Raw genomic sequence first — 25,498 nt, forward strand, 5'->3', positions numbered from 1 at the left:
AAAGACTTTGTTAAAAGTACCTACTAGTACCCCTACTCTGCCAATTCGGATGGATTTAAACCTCCATTCTATTTCACGTTCTGCTGCCTTAAGACCGCTATAACATTGGATCCGGATTTGGTCATCGGATATTTTCAGCCCGTATCGTGATTGGTTGAATAATTTGATGAGCACTAGCACTACTAATAAAATCAGATGGTGCACTTATCTGGAAAAAACCTTCAATAATCTTGGGCTGGGAAATTATTGGTCAGAGCCCTCTCTTATTCCAAAAAAATGCTGTCAAGATTGTGAAGGATGCCTATTGGCTGAATGTCCAAATAACTAATTTAGCAGAAGTCTCCAACTCTACTATGACTGATAGCTTTCTACAAATGAAATGTCATTATGAGTTTGAGCATTATATGGATGCAATATTATCCCCATTTGCACGCGCACTTTACATCAGATTCAGACTAGGGTCCCTTCCCTTACACACTTTAACTTATAAATGGACTAAGTTTGATAACCATTCCAAGCTATGTCCAATGTGATGTGGGACCGATGAATCTGTTCTCCATGTCCTTTTTCAATGTCCCGTGTATTTTAATCAGAGAACACGTTGGATTGTGCCGCTATGCAAATCCATGGGCCTTAGGAACTGTTTGCCAGCCCTCAGGATATTTAAATCGGACCCAAACGTGAAGATGGCATGTTTCCTAGCGAAGTATTTTGAAGCCATTTGGCATTTTAGACAAAAAATCTTAAACTACTGATTTTAATCTTGCGTACTATCTGTAGTGGGAATTGCAATCTGTAGCTCAAACATTTATACTTAATGGATGACAGTAGTATATAATTAGGTGACGCATTGTTGTCCAGCCAATTTAATACACTTTTTAACTTATATTGTGTTTTTTATGTTGTACTTAAAACTTACCCCTTTTTTGTGTTTTAGTCTCTTTTAAGACTTGTATTGTTGCTTTTATGGTATTTTGTTTTTACTGAAATAAAGCAGAATTGAATTGACAAAACCAAGCTCTTTCATAGATTTTTTTTTACCCAACGTACGTGGGTAGCCCCTCGCGGTCAGCGTATTCAGTAAAATGTTAGCCTCTCTGAAAAATTTCTTCTTAAGAAAGCAGTTTCTCCTAATCTGTAGAAACTGGGAGTAAGGAAGTGAGTCCGAGTCCTTTAGGATGGTGACTTGAATAAGCCAGCAGAATATTTCTTTCTGTGGGTTTCCTTTATAGACTAGTATACAGCACTCCATCCTTTATCTTAATCGTAAGGTCATGGACAGGGTTTTCACCTTACTGTAAATCTGAGGCCCTTACAATTGTCATTGAGCCTCTCTTGGAATTCAGTTACATTTTTGGTTGAGCCCTGCCGAATCAAAAAAATATCATCAGTATACTACTTCTATATAACAATATGGCTGCAGAAAGTATTTTAATTAGAGAGAATAATGTCGTTTTCAAGATCGTCCATGATCAATTTTGCAAAATAGGGTGCAAAAACAACTCATAGTCACTTTGATTTGCTGATACAAATTGCAGTAGAACTCAAAAAAATTGATGTACTCTGACATACAGTAAGGAGAACATCCATTTCCTTGACCTTATTATTAAGATAAAGATGGGATTGCTGTATACTTGCCTATACAGGAAACCCATAGCAAAAAAAAATTCTGCTGGCTTATTCAAGTAACCACCCTAGAGCACTCAGAGACTCACTTATGAACTTCCAGTTTTTATGGATTAGGAGAAACCTCTTCTCTAAAAAAGACGTTTTCAGAGAGGCGGACACTTTACTGAATGTGCTGACTGCGAGGGGCTACCCGTGTATAAAGGACTATGTTATGTCTATGCTTAATTGTGACTTGAACATTGGTTTAATCACTGTCACACATATGACTGAGTATTTATGATTTGTATTTGTTTTCCCCACTCTTACTTTTTTGTGTATTTTAATTAATATTAAAGACTATTTTATGGTATTAGTTTGATTGGTCTTATATGGACATGATGGCATTCCTTTATTATTGCGAGGTTGTGGAATTCCTATAACCCGACGCTCAGGACATATTGTTTGAGGTCAAGGACAACAAGTCATGTTTAGTTTGTCCTTGGGACAAGTGGGCCTCACCTCCTGCAGCACAAACCATTTGGCTTCCAGATTACAGGAAAGGGAACTGTCTGCAGTTCAGGTAATGTTTTTGTCCGTATGTTAATGCTGTTCGAAATTATATTTATGCTTTATTAATGCATTGCTTTTATTATTAGGTTGAAATTCTAAGTAAATGTCGTAAGGTCACACTGCTCTACTGATTGTGGTTCTAGTGGAAAAAAAGTGTGTACACACATTTGAAACATTTAACAATACGAGCCTCCCTATAATGCTCTCAGAATGCTCTTTGGTTAGATGCAGATGTTTGCAGAAGCTTGTAAACAAGATTAATGTTTCTTTGCTTTCAAAATAAAATGTTCAGAAAAATAAATGCAAGTATGAAAAAAACGTTTTGCTAAATTACTGTGAAATTGTAGGTACTATTTCTTTAAAGCATCATTTAGTAAACTGTGTTGATGCCTGCTAGTAGTTCCAAAAATATTCATAATGGAAAATCATTGTAGCTGTTTTCATCAAGATTATGGTAAACATGAAAATAGACAATCTCTGGCAAAATCTATCGATTCCACATTGGTGGTCTTGTCAATGCATGTCTTGTTTTGACATTTCTTTTGTTACACTTTATTTTTGTGGGAGACGCAAGGCATTCATCATGGTAACAGGCTTTGGCAAAAAGCAAAATAAACATGTTTGGTCTCAAAAAACACATTGCCACAGTAGCTCCTGGGACTGAACAAAACTTATTTGTGTGCTCCTTGTGGAAGAGCACAATGCTGTCAATCACAGTAAAGCCAGCAGATAGATGGATAGAGAGAGAAATATAATTTTAATAAAAACAAAATGTCCTGGTTAATGCCAGAGCTATTCAGGTGACCAATTCTTAACGAAATTCACAAAGGTGTACCCATGCTGTTTGTCTGCATTAGTGGCTCTCAAGAATTCACAAGAATTTATAGAAGTAGATTAGGAAATTGTATTCCTAGAACATATTTGTGAACTGAATTTGGGCACGAGCAAATATGCATGTGTATATTTGCTCATGTGAAAATCTATTGAGCGTTTAAAAGTTCACTTTTCCTCCAACCACTTTTTTCCCAGTCCTGGAAGAACTTCTACTTCTGTCCTTGTCAGTAGTAAATATACAATTTTTCTCAGTATGGGGAAAAATTTGAAAAGAGCCTGTAGAAATCCGTAAAACAAGCATTTTAATAGGTCTGCACAGACTTAGGGGGGCATTACAACATTGGCGGTAAAAGCCGCTTACCGCCGTGCAGAAGACCGCCAACACACCACCACGGAATTCCGCCACGGTCATTATGACCCAAAGCCCGGAATCCGCCAATATCGAGACACCCACACAAGTCTGCCACACCAAAGGTCACTGATAAACTGGCGATAAGAAATCCTCCACCATCATGCCATCAGGAATACGCCCACACTATCATGACCCACGAATCTATGCGGCGGTCTTTCAACCGCGGTATTCCATTGGCGGTACACACCGCCGCGCTCAAAATACACACACTCTTACAAAACACATCCACATTGGACAATTGGAAATACACACACCTGATACACATACACACACCACTCCCACACACCCAATACAATATAAAACACACACCCACATCACCCACAAACCCTTACGACCACAATTGCGACTGAAGGCCAGAGTGAGACACCACCATCTACAAACTCAACACCATCACCCACATACCATCCACGCACCTCACACAACACACCTCTAAAATCACCACACACATCACAACACACATCACCCCACACATCACCCACACCACCCCATGGGACCGCAAAGACACCCCAGGTTCTCTGAGGAGGAGCTCAGGGTCACAGTGGAGGAAATCATCCGGGTAGAGCCACAGCTATTCGGATCACAGGTGCAGCACACCTCCATAGCTAGGAAGATGGAGCTATGACGAAGAATCGTGGACAGGGTCAACGCAGTGGGACAGCACCCAAGAAATAGGGATGACATCAGGAAGAGTTGGAACGACCTACGGGGGAAGGTGCGTTCCGTGGTCTCAAGACACCACATTGCGGTTCAGAGGACTGGCGGCGGACCCCCACCTCCTCCCCCACAACTAACAACATGGGAGGAGCAGGTCTTGGCTATTCTGCATCCTGAGGGCCTCGAAGGAATAGCTGGAGGAATGGACTCTGGTAAGGCAAATCTTAACTATTACATCCCCCACCCTACCTGCATGCCATCACATATCCCCACCATCGTCCTCACCCCTATCATTCCTACACCTCACACATGTCCCAATATCACAAACCATCCATCCCAACACCAACCCCTGCATGCAACACCAAAGCATGGACACCCATCACCAATGCATGGCCACTGCACAAACCCCATACACCCCCCTAAACCATCATCACACAAGGTCCTACACAGGAATGCAAGCACTGGGGTACACGGTCACCCACCCATTGCACACCATGGCACCTACAGATGCAATAATCATGCCTTTACACCCCTGCAGGACCCCTACCCAACATCACCGGACAGGAGGGTCCAGATATGTCCACTCCACCCACAGAAGAGGCCCACAGTGATGACAGCAGCTCTGTCCAACTGGATCTAGATGACCAGCCCGGCCCATCTGGGACCTCGGGACAGTCGGTTCCACTCACACTGGCACAGGCCACTACAGAGCTTCCCCCCTCTGGAAACACCAGCACAGCACCCACCCAGCGGGCCCATACCTCTGTCCCCGGGACACATCAAGCAGCAGTGTGTCCACCACTACAGGGAACCCAGGCTAACCTACCACCCCAACAACAACAGGGACCTGGGGGCAGTGGTAGTGGGCACACGGTTCAGGGGACAGAGGCCCAGGAACACAAGGGAACTGGGAGGGCTGCTGTGCGACGGGGGAGGACAGGCCTAGGGAACCCACACTCCATGAGGCCCTCTCCAACATCATGGGAGCCTACCACTATTCCCAGGAGACGATAGCAACGGTACTGGCCAAGTTTCAGGAGACCCAGCTGCTGCAGGAGGAACAGTATTTGGGCTTCAGGGATGAACTCAAATCCATCAATTCCACCCTGGGCAGCACTGTAGGGGTGCTGAAGGAACTTGTGAACACCAGGAGGGACACTGTGGCACAACAAGGGGCCCCTGACACTAGCCTGGACGATGAACTGCCCAACACCTCCGCTGGCGCTAGTGGACAGGACGCACCGCCACAGGACCACCACACCAGCACCCCACCCCCTGCAGAGGGAGAACCACCCTGCAAACGGTCCCTGAGATCCAGGACAAAGACAGAGAACGATGCCAAGACCCCGCCAAGAAATTAGACCACCCTGATTGTCATCCTTCTGTCACACTGTCCATCCTTAAACTGCCACAGCTCCACTTCCTATGCCCCTTTGGACAATGCACCTGTGAGACTAATAGACTGGACTCTGCCATGGACATTCCTCCACCATCACCCCTCACCATTTTACAACCCCCTCCAATATTGAGCACTTAAATAAACACCCTTAAAGCACAAAACATTCAGGAGTCTGTCTGTGATTTCGAAATAGTGTGTTAGCAATTACAGTGGCAAAATGCTCTTTCAAATGTAATGTCAACATACCTATGTCAAAAAGCTCTAGTCCATGAGGAAACAAAGCAGATGTCACACAGTGGGACCCACATCTGTGAAATCGTAAGGGAAAGTGACAACTCAGTGACCATACACTGGGTGAAAATGACAGACAGATGAGAGGTAGTGGATTAAAATCAGATGTAGTAGGCAGTGTTGTCTTCTTACCTGTGTCTCACTGGAAGTATTGCAGAATCATCGTGTTCCTGTTGTTGATGGCCTCTTCTTCTGCTTCCTCGTCTTCACTGTCCACAGGCTCCACAGGCTCCACAGCTGCCAAAGCACCTCCATCTGGACCATCCTCCTGCAGAAAAGGCACCTGTCGTCGCAACGCCAAGTTGTGAAGCATACAACAGGCCACGATGATCTGGCACACCTTCTTTGGTAAGTAGAATAGGGAACCACCTGTCATATGGAGGCACCGGAACCTGGCCTTCAGGAGGCCGAAGGCCCGCTCTATAATCCTCCTAGTTCGCCCATGGGCCTCATTGTAGCGTTCCTCTGCCCTTGTCCTGGGATTCCTCACTGGGGTTAGTAGCCATGACAGGTTGGGGTAACCAGAGTCACCTGCAAATGTTGAGGGACAACTGTTAGACACACACTGACTCATAGGGACATCCACAGCCCCAGACAACTATTCACACTGATTTGGGTCCAGGTGCTCACCTAATAGCCACACCCGGTGCCTCTGTAGTTGCCCCATCTCATAAGGGATGCTGCTATTCCGCAGGATGTAAGCGTCATGCACTGAGCCAGGGAATTTGGCATTAACATGGGAGATGTACTGGTCTACCAAACACACCATCTGCACATTCATCGAATGATTACTCTTCCGGTTTCTGTACACCTGTTCACTCATTCGGGGGGGGGACCAATGCCACATGTGTCCCATCAGTGGCACCTGTGATGTTGGGGATATGTCCCAGGGCACAGAAATCACCTTTCACTGTAGGCAAATCCTCCACCTGAGGAAAAACGATGTAGCTCCGCATTTGTTTCAGCAGGGCAGACAACACGTTAGAAAACATAGACTGGGACATCCCTGATGCTATGGCAACTGTTGTTTGAAATGACCCACTTGCTAGGAAATGGAGTACTGACAGCGCCTGCACTAGAGGGGGATTCCTGTGGGATGGCGGATAGCTGACATCAGGTGTGGCTCCAACTGGGCACACAGTTCCTGGATTGTGGCACGATCAAGCCGGTAGGTGATGATCACATGTCTTTCCTCCAGGAGAACAGCAAGCAGAGTCAACCAACTCTGAGGTACGTAATCACAGCTTACTCTGAAAATATTAATAAATCAAAGTTTGCCTGTATGAGGAGTTAGGCAAGGCCATGGTATGTGTGACACAGTCAAAAATAATGCCATGTGGGCCCCTGAAATGGCGGCTGCCTGACCTGTAAGGTGGGACAAGGGGATATGAGGTAACTGCGCTGGCGTTCTACACCGTCACGGTAGGCAGTCGAAGACCGCAGCGCAATTCTGCATTGGTTAACATTGGGCCCTATGGGTCCCAGGAGCCAATGACGATGTACGCCGGCGGTGACGGTACGCATCGCCGCGGACGTGACAGCCATTTTCTCTCTGTTCAATCAGTCGATACCTGATCTTCGACAGGAGAGGACCTACACTGCAAGTGCTGCTGTGACCTCAGTCTGGAAGAGACAATGGCTCATGTGTCTGGGGAAAGGGCCCCTGCCTTCACATCGGAGGAGTTGGAGAAACTCGTGGATGGGGTCCTCCCCCAGTACACGCTACTCTACGGTCCTCTAGACAAACAGGTAAGTACACTGTGAGCATGCTGTATGGGCAATGCCTGTGTGGAGTGGGGTGGATGAAAGATAGGGGGGGTGAGAATGAGGCATGCATGAAACGACAGTGAGTGCATGTGCGTCATGGCAAGGGTAGGGATGCGGGCCAATGACTGTGACGGTGCAATAGGTAATTACTTCTCTTTTCCCCTATACAATTCCTGTAGGTCAGCGCCCACCAGAAGAAGGACATCTGGCGTGCCATTGCCAAGGAAGTCCGGACCCTGGGGGTCTACCACAGACGGAGCACCCACTGTTGGAAAAGATGGGAGGACATTTGCCGCTGGAGCAAGAAGACGGCGGAGTCCCAGCTGGGGATGGCCTCCCAATGTGGGAGGGGTGCCCGTCGCACCATGACCCCCCTGATGTTCAGGATCCTGGCGGTGGCGTATCCGGACTTGGATGGGTGCTTGAGGGCATCACAGCAGACACAAGGGGGTGAGTACACTCTCATTCTGCTGATTCAGCGCACATTTTAGGTGTCTGGGTGGGGGAGGGGGTCTGTGGGTTCCCCTAGGCCAGGGCAATTTTGCTAGTTAAGTTCCCTTCTTAAGGCAGGCCCTGTGGCACCCCACCCCACCTGTGTACAGTGCCAACTACACCTAGTCAGGCTCCTGTGACATCCATGTGTGCATAAATCGGCCACAGCCTTGTAAGCCATGTCCCAGGGTTGAATAGTGGAGCCCAGGTGCGCGGCGTAGTGCAGGGGGATTCTGTGTCTGTCGTGTCCGCCAACGGTAGCGGTATTGCATGCACTCAACATGGCTTTCTTCTGTCTTTCCCCCCCTGCCCCCCCCCCTTTTGTGGTCTACCTGTACTTGTGTGCATTAGCATCATCAGGCGGAGGAACAGTGGCAACGGAGCAGGAGGGAGCTGCATCCCACATGGCCCTGGAGGGCGACACTACGGACTCTAAATTCACCAGTGGGGCGGAGGGCGAGGGGAGCTCCACGGCGGGGACAGGAGCTGACACCAGCAAAACCGACTCCTCTGATGGGAGCTCACTTGCGGTGGGGCACCATCTGTGCCCCCCGCATCCAAAGATACAGCCGCCACCCTCCCTACCACCACCGCCCTCCCAGCAGCCCCTCAGCCTTTGCCCCGTGCCCGCTCACCCAGGAGGGTGGGCATTACCTTCGCCCCAGGCACCTCAGGCCCTGCCCCTGTCACCCCTGCTGCCCTCAGTGAGGAGGCCATTGACCTCCTCAGGTCCCTCACTGTTGGGCAGTCTACCATTGTGAATGCTATCCAGGGTGTAGAAAGGGAGTTGCAACAAACCTATGCATTCCTGGAGGGCATTCACTCTGGTCAGGCAGCCCTTCAGCGAGCTTTTCAGACTCTAGCCTCAGCACTGATAGCAGCCATTGTCCCTGTCTCTAGCCTCCCCCCTCCTACTTCCTCCACCCAGACCCACACCCCTGTACATCAGCCTATCCCAAGCACACCATCAGACCAGCATGGACACACCTCAACACACAAGGGAAGCTCTGGCAAACATAAGCACCACACATCCCACAGGCACTCACGCAAACATCACACACATGCAGACACACCAACATCCACTACCTCCACTGTGTCCCCCTTCTCCTCGTCTCCCTCCTCCCTCTCAGTCTTGTCTCCACTCACACCTGCATGCACAACATTCTCAGCCACTATGTCCATCACCAGCACACCCACCACCACACCCCGCTCATGTGCAGTCACCACCCCCACTACCATTCACACATCCCCTGTTTCCTCTCCCAGTGTGTCTGTGAGGCCACCTCCCAAGGTACACAAATGCAGCCACACACCCACCCAACAGCCGTCCACCTCACGACAGCCTCCATCCCATGCACCTTTGCCGAAACTCACCAAAAATACACCGCCTACAACCACTACCACTTCCTCCACTCCCAAACCCCCTCCATCTACCCGTCCCAGTGTTCCTAAGAAACTTTTCCTGGCCAGCCTTGACCTCTTTCCCTCACCTCCCCCACCCCATCAGTCTCCTATGGCCCGACTCTCCAAGTCCCAACCTAGCACCTCAGCCACAACATCGGCGGGACCAGTGGTGCCAGTAGTCACCGGAATATGGAGTGCACCAGGCAGCAGGGCAGGCAGTGTGTCAAGGAGCCAGAGCACGGACAGTCCCCCACCTGTCAAGCATAAAACGTTGCCCAGTGCCCGGCGGGAGAGGGGAAAGAAACCAGCCACCAAAGCCGCTCCCAGGGGTCCAGTTGGGAGTGTGGAGACAGCTGCGACACCATCCAAGGTGGGAAAGGTGCACAGTAAAAGCGGCAAGTCTGGGAAGATCAGCACGGCGGACAAGACCGCCACCAGCCCCGCTGCCCACGAAGCGACTGCCAGCAGCAGCCCCGCTGCCACAGACAGAACCGCCAGCAGCAGCCCCGCTGCCCAGGACACCGCCGCCAGCAGCCACACTGCCCAGGAAGCGACAGCCAGCAGCAGCCCAGCTACCAGAGACAGGACCGCTAGCAGCAGCCCCGCTGCCCAGGACACACCGCCAGCAGCCACACTGCCCAGGAAGCGACCACCAGCAGCAGCCCCGCTGCCACAGACAGGACCGCCAGCAGCAGCCCCGCTGCCCAGCACACCGCCGCCAGCAGCCATACTGCCCAGGAAGCGACCACCAGCAGCAGCCCCGCTGCCACAGACAGGACCACCAGCAGCAGCCCCGCTGCCCAGGACACGCCGCAAGCAGCCACACTGCCCAGGAAGCGACCACCAGCAGCAGCCCCGCTGCCACAGACAGGACTGCCAGCAGCAGCCCCTGGCGGCCGCTTTAACACTGACCGCCAGGGTTGTAATGACCCCCTTAGTCCTTCCAGCCCTAGGACTTTTGCTTACTGCTTCTTCCAGCCCCAGTATGTAGATCTGTGGAAAGGTGGCAAAATAAGAAATTGCTGTAGTAGGACTTGAAATTGCTAGTATTTAAGCCCTATTATAGTATTAGCCCTGGCATAATCAAGGAGGCTATTATCAAAATTCTTACATAATGAGAAAAGGACAAGAAGATTTTTTTACAGGACAAGTAGATTTATGAAGCAACTTGTCCTATGACCAAGGATAAATTCCACACCTCTGTATTGTTTTGATTGTCTTTGGCGAGGGGCTGTTGTTCTTTCTAATAAACACATAACCCTGGTCCCTGGCGTCTCCCTTGTGGTTTATAATATGCACCATAATTGTGCACAAACATATGGGAGTTAAAACTGCTCTTCTATCTTATTTCAAATGTATTTAAGTTTATAATATTGTTTGCTGTCATATTGTTTTTATAATAATGTTATAGTGTGTTGAATTATGCATTTATGTAATTATTTGGTCTTAACAATTGGTTTTAATGTTTAATTAAAATTATACTAATGTTTACTCATTTTGGGGATTGAGTTGATTGGAGTATTGGTTGGGTAGGTTTTTTATTTATTTTATATGAATTAATGGTAATATGTTAATTTTGTATTTTTTAAATATTTATTTGTGAATGTACATATATTTTCATTTTCAAATTTGGTTAGTTTTATTCTTGGGTTCGAGTTTTTTTTGGGAGTAATATTTCATTAATGTAAACGTTAATTTCTTTTATTTTTTATTTACGTGTTTATGTTTTAGTTACATAATTATTAGGTATATATAGGGATGTATTTATGGGGTAAACTAATAATGAAAATAAATAATAACTTGTAAATTATTCTTTTTTGTCTTTGTAATTAATGTTAAATTATCACGATTTCCATTAATATTACACAATGTTTGTTAGGACTGAGTTTGGAGTAGTAAATGTGATCCATTTCCTCACTCCCTCCAAAACATAAATACACTTTCCTCAACATTATTTGAACTGAGCTTAGAGTAACAACGCTCACCCCTTCCCCTACCCCCAAACATGTATGTGCTTTCCCAAGGGTTTGTTGGACTGGTGTTAGAATAGTAAATCTGACCCCTGCACCCCCTCTACCCTGAATATATGCACTTTAGCCAGTGTTTGTTTGAGTGAAGTCAGTAAATTTAAATCTGACAACCCCCTGCAAAAAGTCCAACTAACGCTTTCCTCAGTATTAGATGAACGTGGAGACATTTTGAGGCATGGACAAGGTGGGCAATTGCACAGAGTCCCATTTTCCAAGGAGCACCCTAAGGGGACCTGGACATTCAATAATTGAACCGCCAAAATACCCATGTAAAATTTAAACAAAATCTACTTTCTATTTAGCCATAACTGACTGCTTGCCTGGGTGACAACATTACAAGGGCTAATGTTGGGGTAGGTATACATTCTAAGCTTCTGTTAAGTGTGAGTTCCAGCCGCAACTTCAATTACATGTGCCTTTTCGAGAACAACTGGAGGTAGGGTCCATGCATGCTTGCATATGTGGCACTTCGTGTTTCGTGCACAGTATTGGGAGAGAGTGCAGTCGTGGGGCAGGTAGGACAACAGGTAAATAGCCTTACTTACTACCTGGCCAGCAAATTACACTTTACTTCAGTTTCTTTTGCATGCTACTGAACAAAAGAGTTAAGCAGTCCCAACAGTGACCCTTCTCACCTTTGAGGACTTCAAATGTCAGTCTCTGAGAGGTTAGTGGTGCCATATATGCCATATATACACAATAGTGGGTGCAGGGGAACTGACTTAGGTACACACCCTTGGCATTGACTATTAATAGTGAGCACCAGCAGACATAAAAAAAACTAGTGAAGCAGTGGTGGTGTCATAGGGAATTTTGAAATAGTTAACCTTTTTTATGGATAGTACCCCTCACCAACCATTTGGCGGCATCCATCAATCATAGTGCACCCCACCACACTGACCCATGTTAGGCTTGCCGCTGTTGAACAACGCAAGAACTCCCCTTTAATGCAGTGTTGTAGCCCACACTGATAACTGCTGTTATTGGCATGAGGAGGTACAATATAATAAAACATGCCACCAAATAGTGGGTGAGGGCGACCCTCCTTAAATGATCGGATTCCCTTTCAAAATTTCCTCCTATGACAACAACACTGCTTCACTAGGCCTGAATTCTGTCATTTTGAATAAGATTGATTGTGTCACTTTTGGACTCTGGCACACTTAGAGGACTTTAAAAAAAACCCTCCCTGGGTCCCTGCCCTTATCAATGTACAGTCTCTGCTTCAGAGGCCCCAGCCCCTCAGGTACCAACTAAGCTGACTCTTAAATGTAACAGCTTTGCCTCAGGTGTTTCAGTTTTATTGTAGATCACATAGGTCAGCTGTGTCTGTCCACATAACAATACAAGTCACAGTAACATACATTGAGGAAACGTGAAAGCATATCCTGAAGGTGAGCATTTCCACAACTAAGACAATGCATTGAAGGGGGAATTTAGGTCAACTCAATATAATAATGACATTTTAATGGGGAGGAATGTGTGCTATGGAGAATTTGGACGAGCTAGTCCTGTGATCAGGGACTGATGTTGTCTGAGGATCATGGATCTTTTTTACTAGGGATGGACTGACTGTGATGGTGGACATATCATGTTATTGGTCTGAGGCTTATGTAGTACCAACTGAGTATAATGGAACATTTTATGCCAGAGGAGTAGGCTGAGCTTGCAGGTGCTGTTCACCCTGTGTTAGGTTTGATTTTCATGAGGGTGAATTCCTTGAAAATGGGTGTGAAGATTAATGGGGTAGAATATGGTAAGGGCTAAGTTGTCTGTGCAGGTGGCTAGATGCATTTCATGCTCGAGCTAGGGGTCAGGTGATACATTCTAGTGTGTAATGGAACATGTATAATGGAATACTCACACCATAGATAATCAAGTCAGTAACAGAGACAACTAAGAATGAACACACACAGTAAGCTGGATCAATTCCAAGTGCTTGCGTTAACTTGAGGTACTATGGTTTGGCATTAGTTGAAGTGGTCTCTGAATTGGATGCACTTGATGCAATTTCCTCCGTGTCTGAGGAGGGCGAGAAGGAATTTCTATTGCATCTACATTAAGTCCCTGGTAGCCATCATGCAGTGTCACTGTTGTGTTTATGGTAGCTTTTGAGTCACCAGTTAAACAACAACTCATGCAGTAGTAAGCAAGCTGTGTCAGAAGAGTTGGTGGGAGGTTCAGAGTGAGGTCAGTATTATTTGCTGTGATTTCATGAAGAAGTAGGGGGAGAACATCTCCTTTATAGTAAAGCCATTTTCTGGAGTCTTTTCTTTTAGTCATTCGTCATGGTAGATAAATGTATGTTTCTCAATGGATGTTGCCTTGTGGTATGCTTTGGTAAAGTGTGTGGGGGGTGCACGTAAGTGTCTGTTTTTGCAAAACTGAGATGTAGATGTGATAATGGATTGTAATTATTTTAAACCAGGATTCCAGTTCCTTTCTTGTGCGTGTATTTTGATTAGGATTAAATGGTCAATGTTACTGAGCACTTCTTGTAAGTCTAGGAGCACCAGAAAGCAGATGTCTTCAACTACCAGGATACCTAGGTATCACCAAGGACTTTTAGGATAGGTGTTTCTGTACTGTGTGTAAGACAGAACCCAGATTTGTAAGACCGTAGGAGGTAATTAGAGTTGTTGAATAGAAACTAGATTCAGACAGTTTCTTCTAAAACATTTCCAAGGTAGGATAATTAGGAGAATTGTCTCAAGTTTTGAAAGTCTTTCAAGTTTTTGTTTCCCCAGTGAATGTTTCATATATCCAGGTTTGGTAGAGGAGAAGTAAAACCTTCTGTAACTGAGGAGTTATTGATACTGGGGTTAAGGTGGTCAATGTCATGAGCTCTGGTTTTATCAGGTTTGTTGAAATGTAGTTGTTTCTGTATAGTGAAGGTGTTGGAAATTAGGTTACTGGTTGAGGGGCTGAAACCCTACTTAAGCTGCAACTAAACTTTAATTAGTAATCACAGCCTTTGTTTGCTCCGGTGCTGCTGCCTGTTTCCCAAGAATTGGGCACCTGAAGAGGCCAGGTAGTCAGAAGGGTTGCTTGAAAATTATTGGCTATACACCCAGAAAGAGAGGATGAAGGGGAGATGCATTTGATTGTAATGGTATTCTGGTCTGTGTGAGAGGTTTGTGCTACTGGCAGGTGTTTTCCTTATGCATAGGTATGTATCCTTGGCCTGTGGGTTCCTGCAGCCTCAGAGTCATCACCCACTAATAGAGACAGACCTGTGCCTCCATATTTTTGAAGATTTCTGGGAACGTGTGGCTCTATCTTGGTCTCAGGGTGCTTATGATAGCAACACAAAAACAATTGCAGATATCAGTTAACCTCCACCGAATATTCTTCACAAGCCTGCTGGGAGGGGTTGAAAGGGATGTGTGCAAGAGGGGTGTACGTGTTCACGTCAGCAGAATGTTCCTGGGACTGGTAGTTTTGTGCCAGTGTGCTTGTTGCACGATACTTGAAATGCTAGGTCACTCACTGGATAAATATCTATGGGCTGTCTTGCTGGGTGCTCCGCCCCTTCATCAGCCTACATGAAATCAATAAAGAAAATGGAGATTTAGAGCTGTGGTGCATGCCCTCGGTGCCATTCTTAGGAACTGGTAATAATTGCTGATGATATTTATGTCGAGCGCAAGTGCTTTGACCTGTCGTAAGTATTGTGGGCTTTTAATGATGCCCACCGCAGGCCCATCACTTTCACTCGTTCCTGGGCTAGCCTTTAAAAAATCCCTTGTTATCATTGGTAAATGCTTTATGTTTGTCCCTCCTTGGTGCGACTTTTGCTACCGCCTTGCAGACTGCCCTGGTTACATGGATAATTGCACGATTGCTTATACGTTTGACTGTTAGCGATCTTCTTTTTATTTTTGTGTCTCTCCTTCACACTTATGCTCATGGTGGCCATGGCGCTTTGTATCGGCTTGCTTATGTCAACTGTTTTACTTTTCATTTGCAATTTAAGTGGCAAGAAAAGTCCAGTTAGGAATTTACAACGCTAATTGCTCTAACTCGAGCAAATGCGAGACCCATTGCATTGCAAATGCTTGTTTTACTTAATGGACTTACCTAATGACCCACCTAGCGGCTTTGAGGATTCTTTTACTTGCAGATACTGAGGCTGCCCGAAAAGTGTAGCAGATTTCGAACCGTTTCAGACAGATAACTTTGTAGGGACTGCACTTTTAATGCAGTACAATAAGGAGGGCTATGTCCATGTTAAAGCAAGGATGTTGGGGCGTTAAAATTTGCTGGTATGTTGCAGTTATTTAGATTTGTTTGGCTTTTTGTGTTCCTATACCAGGAAAAAAAAGCCTTAAAAGTTATTTGAGTAAAAAAAGATGGTTCGGTGGACTGATGCATCTACTATAAGTATGTGTAGCCTAGCAGCTACCCGTTAGAAATGCGATGTGTTCCTTCAAACGTTTTTACTTTTGAGGTCCTTAAACTATATACCCTTAAGTTGGGTAATTATAACTCCTGGTAACAATTATCATAAGCAATAAAGTTAGCATCGTGTGCTATAAAAGTGCGTTTGTTGTGTCATTGTATTAAATGATTATATTAATAATTAGCGGTCACTGCTAAGTCCTCGAGCTGTGCGTAAAGAATGTTTTAATATTTTGAATTGAATAAAACTGCTTTAATGGTTCTACAACTGTGTTTTCTCTCCTGTACAGCTATGCTATCATTATGTGGGAGGTATTTTCTAGAAAACAGCCTTTCGAAGGTAAATCATATTTTTCTGTATTTCCATACATTCTAAAAAGCATTCTAAAACCTGTTTACACTGTATGTGCTATTGTGATCCATACTCACAGGCTGGCATGTAGATCCTGCTAAAGAAGGCTATCAGCAGTTATTTACTGCTATATTGTGAGACAATTTAAGAATGACAAATTGAATGAAGATCAATACGACAGCGGGGCTCAGGAAAAATACACAGCGTGGATGCTAAATAACTCAAACTGGTCTAATATTTGCCTACAATGTGTTCAGAGCATAGTTTGGACACATATCGATCGCAGAATGGTGTTTCTATCGGTGGACACTGACCTCATAGAGCAACACTGGGGTACTACTGTTTTTTGTTGGATAGCTCAACAGCAGGTAATATGGTTGTTTATGCTGATTGGGAATGTAGCTGTGACATTGGGTTGTTTTCCGAAGGTGTTTAACAGCTGTTGCAGTCCCCTCGCTCGCCCCCTAACGCTTTATGGGTTTTACACTTTAGTAACACATTATTATCTATGCTGAGATGAGTGAGACACACTTTCATCAAGTTCAAATAGGCTGTGTATAAAAAACAAAGCTAAAAGCGTAGAACCTTGTTTGCCATTGGGTACAACAAACCACTATTGCCTGAAGATGTCACATGTGGTGACGAGTAAAGAGTTTTTTTTCCCACCTAATCATGACAGTAGCTGAGCACCAGCTGGATTCGTCATGACATAATACTACTGCAAATGCAGCCGCCATGAGCTTTAACTCCTTGCAATTGGAGAAAGTGTGTCTTGGCCGGTGCTCACATCTGAATGTAAAACAAACTTAACAGTAAGAATACAATTAATTGATATTAGTAGAGGAATATGTTTTTCAAAAGACTTTTTAAGTATTTTCAGTAAATTGAGAAATACTTACCTTAAAATAGGCAGTATCATTCTGCCAAAGTGTTTACTTATCAAGTGTGTGTGTGTGTGTGCGCGCGCGCGCACGCGCATGTGGTCTTCATATAGCGGTCATGTGGCTTTGTCTTAACATTAACATTAACATTAACATTTATAAAGCGCGCTACTCACCCGTGCGGGTCTCAAGGCGCTAGGGGAAAAAGGGGGGGGTTATCGCTGTTCGAACAGCCAGGTCTTTAGGAGTCTCCGGAAAGCGGAGTGGTCCTGGGTGGTCCTGAGGCTGGTGGGGAGGGAGTTCCAGGTCTTGGCCGCCAGGAAGGAGAAAGATCTCCCACCCGCCGTGGAGCGGCGGATGCGAGGGACAGCAGCGAGTGCGAGGCCAGAGGAGCGGAGGAGGCGGGTGGGGACGTAGAAGCTGAGGCGTCTGTTGAGGTATTCCGGTCCCTTGTCGTAGATGGCTTTGTGTGCGTGGGTGAGAAGTCGGAAGGTGATCCTTTTGCTGACAGGGAGCCAATGCAGGTGTCTCAGGTGTGCAGAGATGTGGCTGCTTCGGGATATGTCGAGGATGAGGCGGGCCGAGGCGTTTTGAATGCGTTGCAGGCGATTTTGGAGATTGCCTGTGGTCCCGGCGTAGAGGGTGTTGCCGTAGTCCAGGCGGCTCGTGATGAGGGCGTGGGTCACGGTTTTTCTGGTGTCGGCGGGGATCCAGCGGAAGATCTTGCAGAGCATGCGGAGGGTGAGGAAGCAGGCGGAGGACACGGCGTTGACTTGCTTGGTCATGGTGAGAAGAGGGTCCAAGATGAAGCCGAGGTTGCGGGCGTGGTCTGTGGGGGTCGGTGCGGTGCCGAGGGCCGTGGGCCACCAGGAGTCGTCCCAGGCAGACAGGGTGTTGCCGAGGATGAGGACTTTCGTTTTTTCAGCATTCAGCTTTAGGCGGCTGAGCCTCATCCAATCTGCGACGTCCTTCATACCCTCTTGTAGGTTGGTCTTGGCGCTGGCGGGGTCCTTGGTGAGGGAGAGTATAAGTTGGGTGTCGTCGGCGTAGGAGGTGATGATGATGTCGTGCTTGCGTACGATGTTGGCGAGGGGGCTCATGTAGACCTTGAAGAGTGTCGGGCTGAGTGATGAGCCTTGGGGTACGCCTCAGATGATCTCGGTGTGTTCTGAGCGAAACGGAGGGAGGTAAACTCTTTGGGAACGGTTTGAGAGGAAGGAGGCGATCCAGTCCAGGGCCTGGCCTTGGATCCCGGTGGAGCGGAGGCGGGTGATTAGGGTGCGGTGACAGACGGTGTCAAAGGCAGCCGAGAGGTCGAGCAGAATGAGGGCGACTGTTTCACCGTTGTCCATCAGGGTTCTGATGTCGTCAGTGACTGAGATGAGGGCGGTTTCAGTGCTGTGGTTGGTTCGGAATCCGGTTTGTGAGGGGTCGAGCAGGTTGTTGTCTTCCAGGAAGGTGGTCAGCTGTTTGTTGACTGTCTTCTCTATTACTTTGGCTGGGAAAGGCAGAAGAGAGATGGGGCGAAGTTTCTTAGGTCGCTCGGGTCAGCCGTAGGTTTCTTTAGTAGGGCGTTGACTTTGGCGTGTTTCCAGCATTCGGGGAAGGTAGCAGAAGAAAAAGAAGAGTTGATGACGGTCTGGAGGTGCGGGGCGATGATGTCGTCGGCTTTGTTAAAGATGAAGTGCGGGCAGGGGTCCGAAGGGGCGCCGGAGTGGATAGAGTTCATGATGGATTTGGTTTCTTCCGTGTTGATGTGGGACCAGTTGTTGAGGGTGATGGCCGTGGATGCCGGTTCGGTGGTGTATGGTTGGGTCTGGTGTCCGAAGCTGTCGTGGAGGTCGCTAATCTTGCGATGGAAGAAAGTGGCGAGGGATTCGCACAGATCCTGTGAGGGCGTTGGCGTTGGCGCTGGGGTTGGAGAACTCCTTGACGATGCTGAAGAGTTCTCTGCTGTTGTGTCTGTTTTTGTCCAGTCTGTCGGTGAAAAAGTTCCTTTTGGCAGCGCGGATCAGGTGTTGGTGTTCGCGGGTAGCGTTCTTGAGGGCGGTCATGTTGTCAGCGGTGCGGTCCTTGCGCCAGGCTTTCTCAAGGGCGCGACAAGTTTTCTTTGATTCTTTGAGGGTGTCAGAGAACCAGAGAGGTTTTTTGGTGTTGGTCTGTCGATGCGTGCGTTTGAGGGGAGCAAGGATGTCTGCGCAGTTGGAGATCCAGTTTGTGAGGTTGAGGGCTGCGTCGTTGGGGTCGGTGGTGAGGGTGGGTTGGTTGGCGGCGAGTGCGGAGAAGAGTTGCTCTTCGGGGATCTTGTTCCACTGTCGACGAGGGATGGGTTGGGTGCGGAGGTGGCGGGTCTCGCGTCGGAATGTGAAGTGGACGCAGCTGTGGTCGGTCCAGTGTAGGGCGGAGGCGTGGCTGAAGAAGACGTGTTTGCTGGCGGAGAAGATGGGGTCAAGCGTGTGTCCGGCGATGTGGGTGGCGGTGTTCACCAGTTGTTTGAGGCCGAGGTTGGCGAGGTTGTCGAGCAGGGTGGTGGTGTTGGGGTCGTTGTTTTGTTCCAGATGGAAGTTGAGGTCACCTAGGAGGATGTAGTCCGGCGAGGCGAGGGCGTGCGGGGAGATGAAGTCGGCGATGGCGTCGCTGAAAGGGGCGCGTGGGCCGGGAGGACGGTAGACGAGGGATCCTCTGAGGGTGGTCCTCGGATCGGTGCAAATCTGAAAATGCAGGTGTTCAGCGGCGAGAGGGGTGTCTTCGGTGGAGGTGGTGACGCTGATGGAGTCTTTGAAGACGATGGCGATACCTCCTCCTACCTGGTTGGTGCGGTCTTTTCTGGAGATCTTGTAGCCTTCGGGGATGGCAGTGGCGATGTCAGGGGCCGAGGAGGCGTTCATCCAGGTCTCCGTGATGAAGGCGACGTCCGGTGCTGTGGAGTCCAGGAGGTCCCAGAGTTCAATGGCGTGTTTGTGGACGGAGCGAGCGTTGACTAGGATGCACTTGAGGTGGTTGATGGCGCGTGGGCTTGTGGTTGTGGTTGTTGCGTGGTGGAAGGTGCGTTTGCAGGAGTTGCAGGCGAAGGGTCCATGGGTGCGTTTGGGGTGAGCTTGGAAGCAGGTGTTGGAGCGTCCTGGGTTGAGGGCGTGGAGGGTGGTGGGGTCGTAGCGGGTCAGCGGGGCTTGGAAGAGCTGGGGACCAGGGGTCGTGGCGCTGGGCGCGGGCCAGGTGCGGACGGGCGCAGACGGGCTTGCCTCTGGCGCGCCAGTGGCGCGCCCGCTGCACAGTCGCGCAGCGTCCGCCATATGAGGTAGGAGGGGGGGGAAGGGGTCAGGTGGGGGCGAATGGGAGCTGGGGGGCGGGGGCGTGCAGGAGGTCGCGGCGGGAAAGCGCGAGGGAGGGGGGGACAGGTAGAGTGAGAAGAGCTGGGGGAGGGGGGTTTAAGGGTGGAGGGGGGTGAGTGTTAGGAGGTTTAGGAGATAAGGGAGAAAGATAGGAGTAGGGTTGAGAAGATAGGGGAGGGGGGGTTGTAGAGGTGGGTGAGGGTGAGAGGTAGAGTGAAAGGATAGGAAGATAGGTAATAGAGGGGGTGAGGGAGGGGGGAGAGATAGAGAAATAGATAGAGAAAATAGATAGGGAAATCGATAGATAGGGAATTAGATAGAGAGATAGGAAGATAGGAGGAGGTGGAGAGTGAGGGAGTTAGATAGTGGGATAGAGAGATAGAGAGATAGGTAGATAGGAGGAGTGAGAGAGGTAGATAGTGAACGGGTTAGATAGGAGAGATAGAGAGGGGGATGCGAGTGGGGGAGGGGGATGAGGCAGGAGCAGGAGAGCAGGCGCGGGGAGAAGAGGACGGAGGAGGCAGAAGAGCCGAAGACAAGAAGAACAGAAGACCGGAAGGAGAGAAGAAAGGAAGATCAGAAGACCGGAAGGAGAGAAGAAAGGAAGACCGGAAGAACACAGAAGAACACAGAAGAACACAGAAGAAGATACAGAAAAACGAAGAACAGAGGGCAGAAGACCACAGAAGAAGATGAGGACGGGGGAAAGAAGAGTACAGAAGAAGATTACAGACGAGGAGCGAGGAGGAAGAACAGAAGAACAGAAAAGAAGAAAAGAAGCAGGAGCAGGAGAGAGGGTGAGTAGTGCGGGGCAGAGCGAGGGGCTGGGGGGGGTACTTACTGTGAGGTGGGTCTCAGGAACTCAGGAACCTGGAGGAGCTGCAGCGGCAGGGGGAGCGACCTACCCTTGGGTCAAGGGTCGCTACCACTGTCGCGCAGCGGCCGCCATATGAGGTAGGAGGGGGGGAGGGGTCAGGTGGGGCGAATGGGAGCTGGGGGGCGGGGGCGTGCAGGAGGTCGCGGCGGGAAAGCACGAGGGAGGGGGGGACAGGTAGAGTGAGAAGAGCTGGGGGAGGGGGGTTTAAGGGTGTAGGGGGGTGAGTGTTGGAAGGTTTAGGAGATAAGGGAGAAAGATAGGAGTAGGGTTGAGAAGATAGGGGAGGGGAGGTTGTAGAGGTGGGTGAGGGTGAGAGGTAGAGTGAGAGGATAGGAAGATAGGTAATAGAGGGGGTGAGGGAGGGGGGGAGAGATAGAGAAATAGATCGAGAAAATAGATAGGGAAATCGATAGATAGGGAAATAGATAGAGAGATAGGAAGATAGGAGGAGGTGAGAGTGAGGGAGTTAGATAGTGGGATAGTGGGATAGAGAGATAGAGAGATAGGTAGATAGGAGAAGTGAGGGAGGTAGATAGTGAACGGGTTAGATAGGAGAGATAGAGAGGGGGATGCGAGTGGGGGAGGGGGATGAGGCAGGAGCAGGAGGGCAGGCGCGGGGAGAAGAGGACGGAGGAGGCAGAAGAGCCGAAGACAAGAAGAACAGAAGACAAGAAGAACAGAAGACCGGAAGGAGAGAAGAAAGGAAGATCAGAAGAATGGAAGGAGAGAAGAAAGGAAGACCGGAAGAACACAGAAGAACACAGAAGAAGGTACAGAAAAACAAAGAACAGAGGGCAGAAGACCACAGAAGAAGATGAGGAAGAAGAGAAGAAGAGTGAAGACGGGGGAAAGAAGAGTACAGAAGAAGATTACAGACGAGGAGCGAGGAGGAAGAACAGAAGAACAGAAGAACAGAGAAGAAGAAAAGAAGAAAAGGAGCAGGAGAGAGGGTGAGTAGCGCGGGGCAGAGCGAGGGGTTGGGAGGGTGGGGGGTACTTACTGTGAGGTGGGTCTCAGGAACTCAGGAACTCAGGAACCTGGAGGAGCTGCAGCGGCAGGGGGAGCGACCTACCCTTGGGTCAAGGGTCGCTACCACTGTCGCGCAGCGGCCGCCATATGAGGTAGGAGGGGGGGAGGGGTCAGGTGGGGGCGAATGGGAGCTGGGGGGCGGGGGCGTGCAGGAGGTCGTTGCGGGAAAGCGCGAGGGAGGGGGGACAGGTAGAGTGAGAAGAGCTGCGGGAGGGGGGTTTAAGGGTGGAGGGGGGTGAGTGTTAGGAGGTTTAGGAGATAAGGGAGAAAGATAGGAGTAGGGTTGAGAAGATAGGGGAGGGGGGGTTGTAGAGGTGGGTGAGGGTGAGAGGTAGAGTGAGAGGATAGGAAGATAGGTAATAGAGGGGGTGAGGGAGGGGGGGAGAGATAGAGAAATAGATAGAGAAAATAGATAGGGAAATCGATAGGGAAATAGAGAGATAGGAAGATAGGAGGAGGTGGAGAGTGAGGGAGTTAGATAGTGGGATAGAGAGATAGAGAGATAGATAGATAGGAGGAGTGAGGGAGGTAGATAGTGAACGGGTTAGATAGGAGAGATAGAGAGGGGGATGCGAGTGGGGGAGGGGGATGAGGCAGGAGCAGGAGGGCAGGCGCGGGGAGAAGAGGACGGAGGAGGCAGAAGAGCCGAAGACAAGAAGAACAGAAGACAAGAAGAACAGAAGACCGGAAGGAGAGAAGAAAGGAAGATCAGAAGACCGGAAGGAGAGAAGAAAGGAAGACCGGAAGAACACAGAAGAACATAGAAGAACACAGAAGAACACAGAAGAAGATACAGAAAAACGAAGAACAGAGGGCAGAAGACCACAGAAGAAGATGAGGAAGAAGAGAAGAAGAGTGAAGACGGGGGAAAGAAGAGTACAGAAGAAGATTACAGACGAGGAGCGAGGAGGAAGAACAGAAGAACAGAGAAGAAGAAAAGAAGAGAAGAAGCAGGAGAGAGGGTGAGTAGCGCGGGGCAGAGCGAGGGGCTTTACTTACTGTGAGGTGGGTCTCAGGAACTCAGGAACCTGGAGGAGCTGCAGCGGCAGGGGGAGCGACCCACCCTTGGGTGACTGACAACTTCTAGCCGCCCCAGCTTTATAGCACTCTACATTCTGGGACTTGTATTGGCACCTTTCCCAATGGTGAACGTGATGCGAACATACTACTTTCTTCCATCCGGTGGTTTAGAACTGCTCTGTGATCACAGGCCAGAAGTACTGAGTATTGTAACGGTCACAAACACTCCGATTCCGTTAAAATATGTTTTATTATGTACTGACCCTCTTTAAGGACGAGGAAAGTTTTCCTGACTCCTAAAACTGGATTCCAAGTGAAGATTAAGTATCTGGGATGAACGTATTGTAAACTTTCCTTCCAAATAGCAACATGGTATCTAATTTACCAATGTTTTGCGACCGAAATTCGGTCATTGAACATTACTATTTTACCTACACGTCAAACGCGGTGGTAATGCATTTGCAAAAGGCCTCCTTTGTGAATGTAAAAAAAAAATGAAATAATTTGAAGAGTGGGCAGTGATCAATGGGACAACTGGCGACTCTTTAACAACAACAAAAAACTTTACATTTTAAGCGCAGTCTCATTTCCGGGAAGGCTGCATTTAACAAATAGATGCTTACTCTGGGAAAAGACAATCATGGCTGTGTGTTGGCCCCAACAGACCACCATCCCTGTGATAGTCTTCAACTGTACAGACGCACTTTGTGACCTAACTCAGGAATGTTCATGGTGTAGGTCAGATTGCGACAGACTGATATTTTTAGTATATAGGTTGGTTATTAAATGTCTTTACTAGTCCCTTGGATTGACATTCAAGGTGGCACGTTTCGATCGACAGAACTCCGTTATCGTTTCCAAGCTTAGAACAGGTCATATGAGCCGTTCGAATCCCAAACGGCGAGTTGTCGCCATAGGAGGTTTCTTCTCCATAGTCACAATAAAAGCTATACACCGTGAAGTCAACTTCAGCAGTGACGTACGTGATGAGGTTAGCACGAGGAGCAGGATTTGAATGTCTCTTGAGACAATAACGAAGCTTATATTTTGTTAAGTAATTCTAGATGTTTTAGGGGTTTAAATACTTAGCTCTTCTGTGCTTGTGTTAACAGATGCAACAACTCCCATGCAGATCATGTTTAGTGTCTCCAAAGGATCAAGGCCTGACACCAGTGAAGAGTCATTACCAAGCGGCATTCCTCATCGCGACACGATAATCTCATTAATGGCCAGCGGGTGGGCGCAAAACCCAGATGAAAGGCCGTCATTTTTAAGTAAGTGAAATGTACGATCAAAATGAGCTTTTGTTCACTAATTAAACACGAACTTTGTTCTAAAATGAGTAGACTTGCTGAACCTGTTCACAGGGTCAATATGTCGCACGCGAATCATGTCTAGCCCTATATAGTTCTTGGAGCGTTAACGCAGTTGCTGTTTATATTATCTTTGTTACTCATTTCAGGGTGGGTTTCGGCGATTACTCCACACCATTTTTGTAATTATATTGTTTAATTGCAATTTAGTGGTCAGCAGCATTTACATTGAGTGGGATCTAAATTGGATTCTGAGGTTTGATTTACCTTTTTGATGGTAATAGAAACTCCTATTTTGTGAGGAGTTCGTAAGTATAGAGCAGCAGAGGTTTCCTCATGTGGGCATTTGGTCTACACCCAGCCACTTGACAGTTTATTTGTACAGATGACTCGGTGTAGCGGCTCGTCTTTACTGAAGGCTGTGATTGTTGCCTGCCATGCTTCGCTGCATGGCTCCTGGCCCAGAGCAGGGAGGCTCACTGCACATATGTGCTCACGTAGTTAGGTCAGCCCACAGAAGCACAGCAGAGGTATAGCCAGGTATTTCAGTCTAGAATCGGGTGTTGAATTGCACACTGCAGCCCGATTCAGGGATTATACAATGTAGCGTTTCTGCAGGAGTCCTTTTTGAGGGCTTTGCAGCTATAAACACCAAAGCTAGTAAGTGGGTGAAGGGTAGGGCTTCTATAGGGGTTCTGACCCTAATCTCTACCAAATTAATTAAGAGACTGTTTATGTGATCAATTTATCCAGAGGGAATGCACACTTTATTAGTAGAGTTAAGGGGGAGGGTGGTATCAAAACAGCCCAGACTAGGATTAAGTACAATTTC

At 48.0% G+C, this 25,498-nt stretch overlaps 1 protein-coding gene across 1 annotated transcript in view; it reads left to right on the forward strand.

The window, feature by feature from the left end:
• Positions 1-25,498, forward strand: part of RIPK2 (receptor interacting serine/threonine kinase 2) — a 276,042-nt gene that overhangs the window by 139,060 nt on the left and 111,484 nt on the right. Inside the window, exons 5-6 of the mRNA XM_069220445.1 lie at positions 16,153-16,202; positions 24,466-24,627. Of these exons, the coding sequence (XP_069076546.1) occupies positions 16,153-16,202; positions 24,466-24,627 (212 nt within the window). The remainder of the gene's footprint in view (positions 1-16,152; positions 16,203-24,465; positions 24,628-25,498) is intronic.

The sequence above is a fragment of the Pleurodeles waltl genome, chromosome 2_2, assembly GCF_031143425.1.
Source record: "Pleurodeles waltl isolate 20211129_DDA chromosome 2_2, aPleWal1.hap1.20221129, whole genome shotgun sequence".
Lineage (NCBI taxonomy): Eukaryota > Metazoa > Chordata > Amphibia > Caudata > Salamandridae > Pleurodeles > Pleurodeles waltl.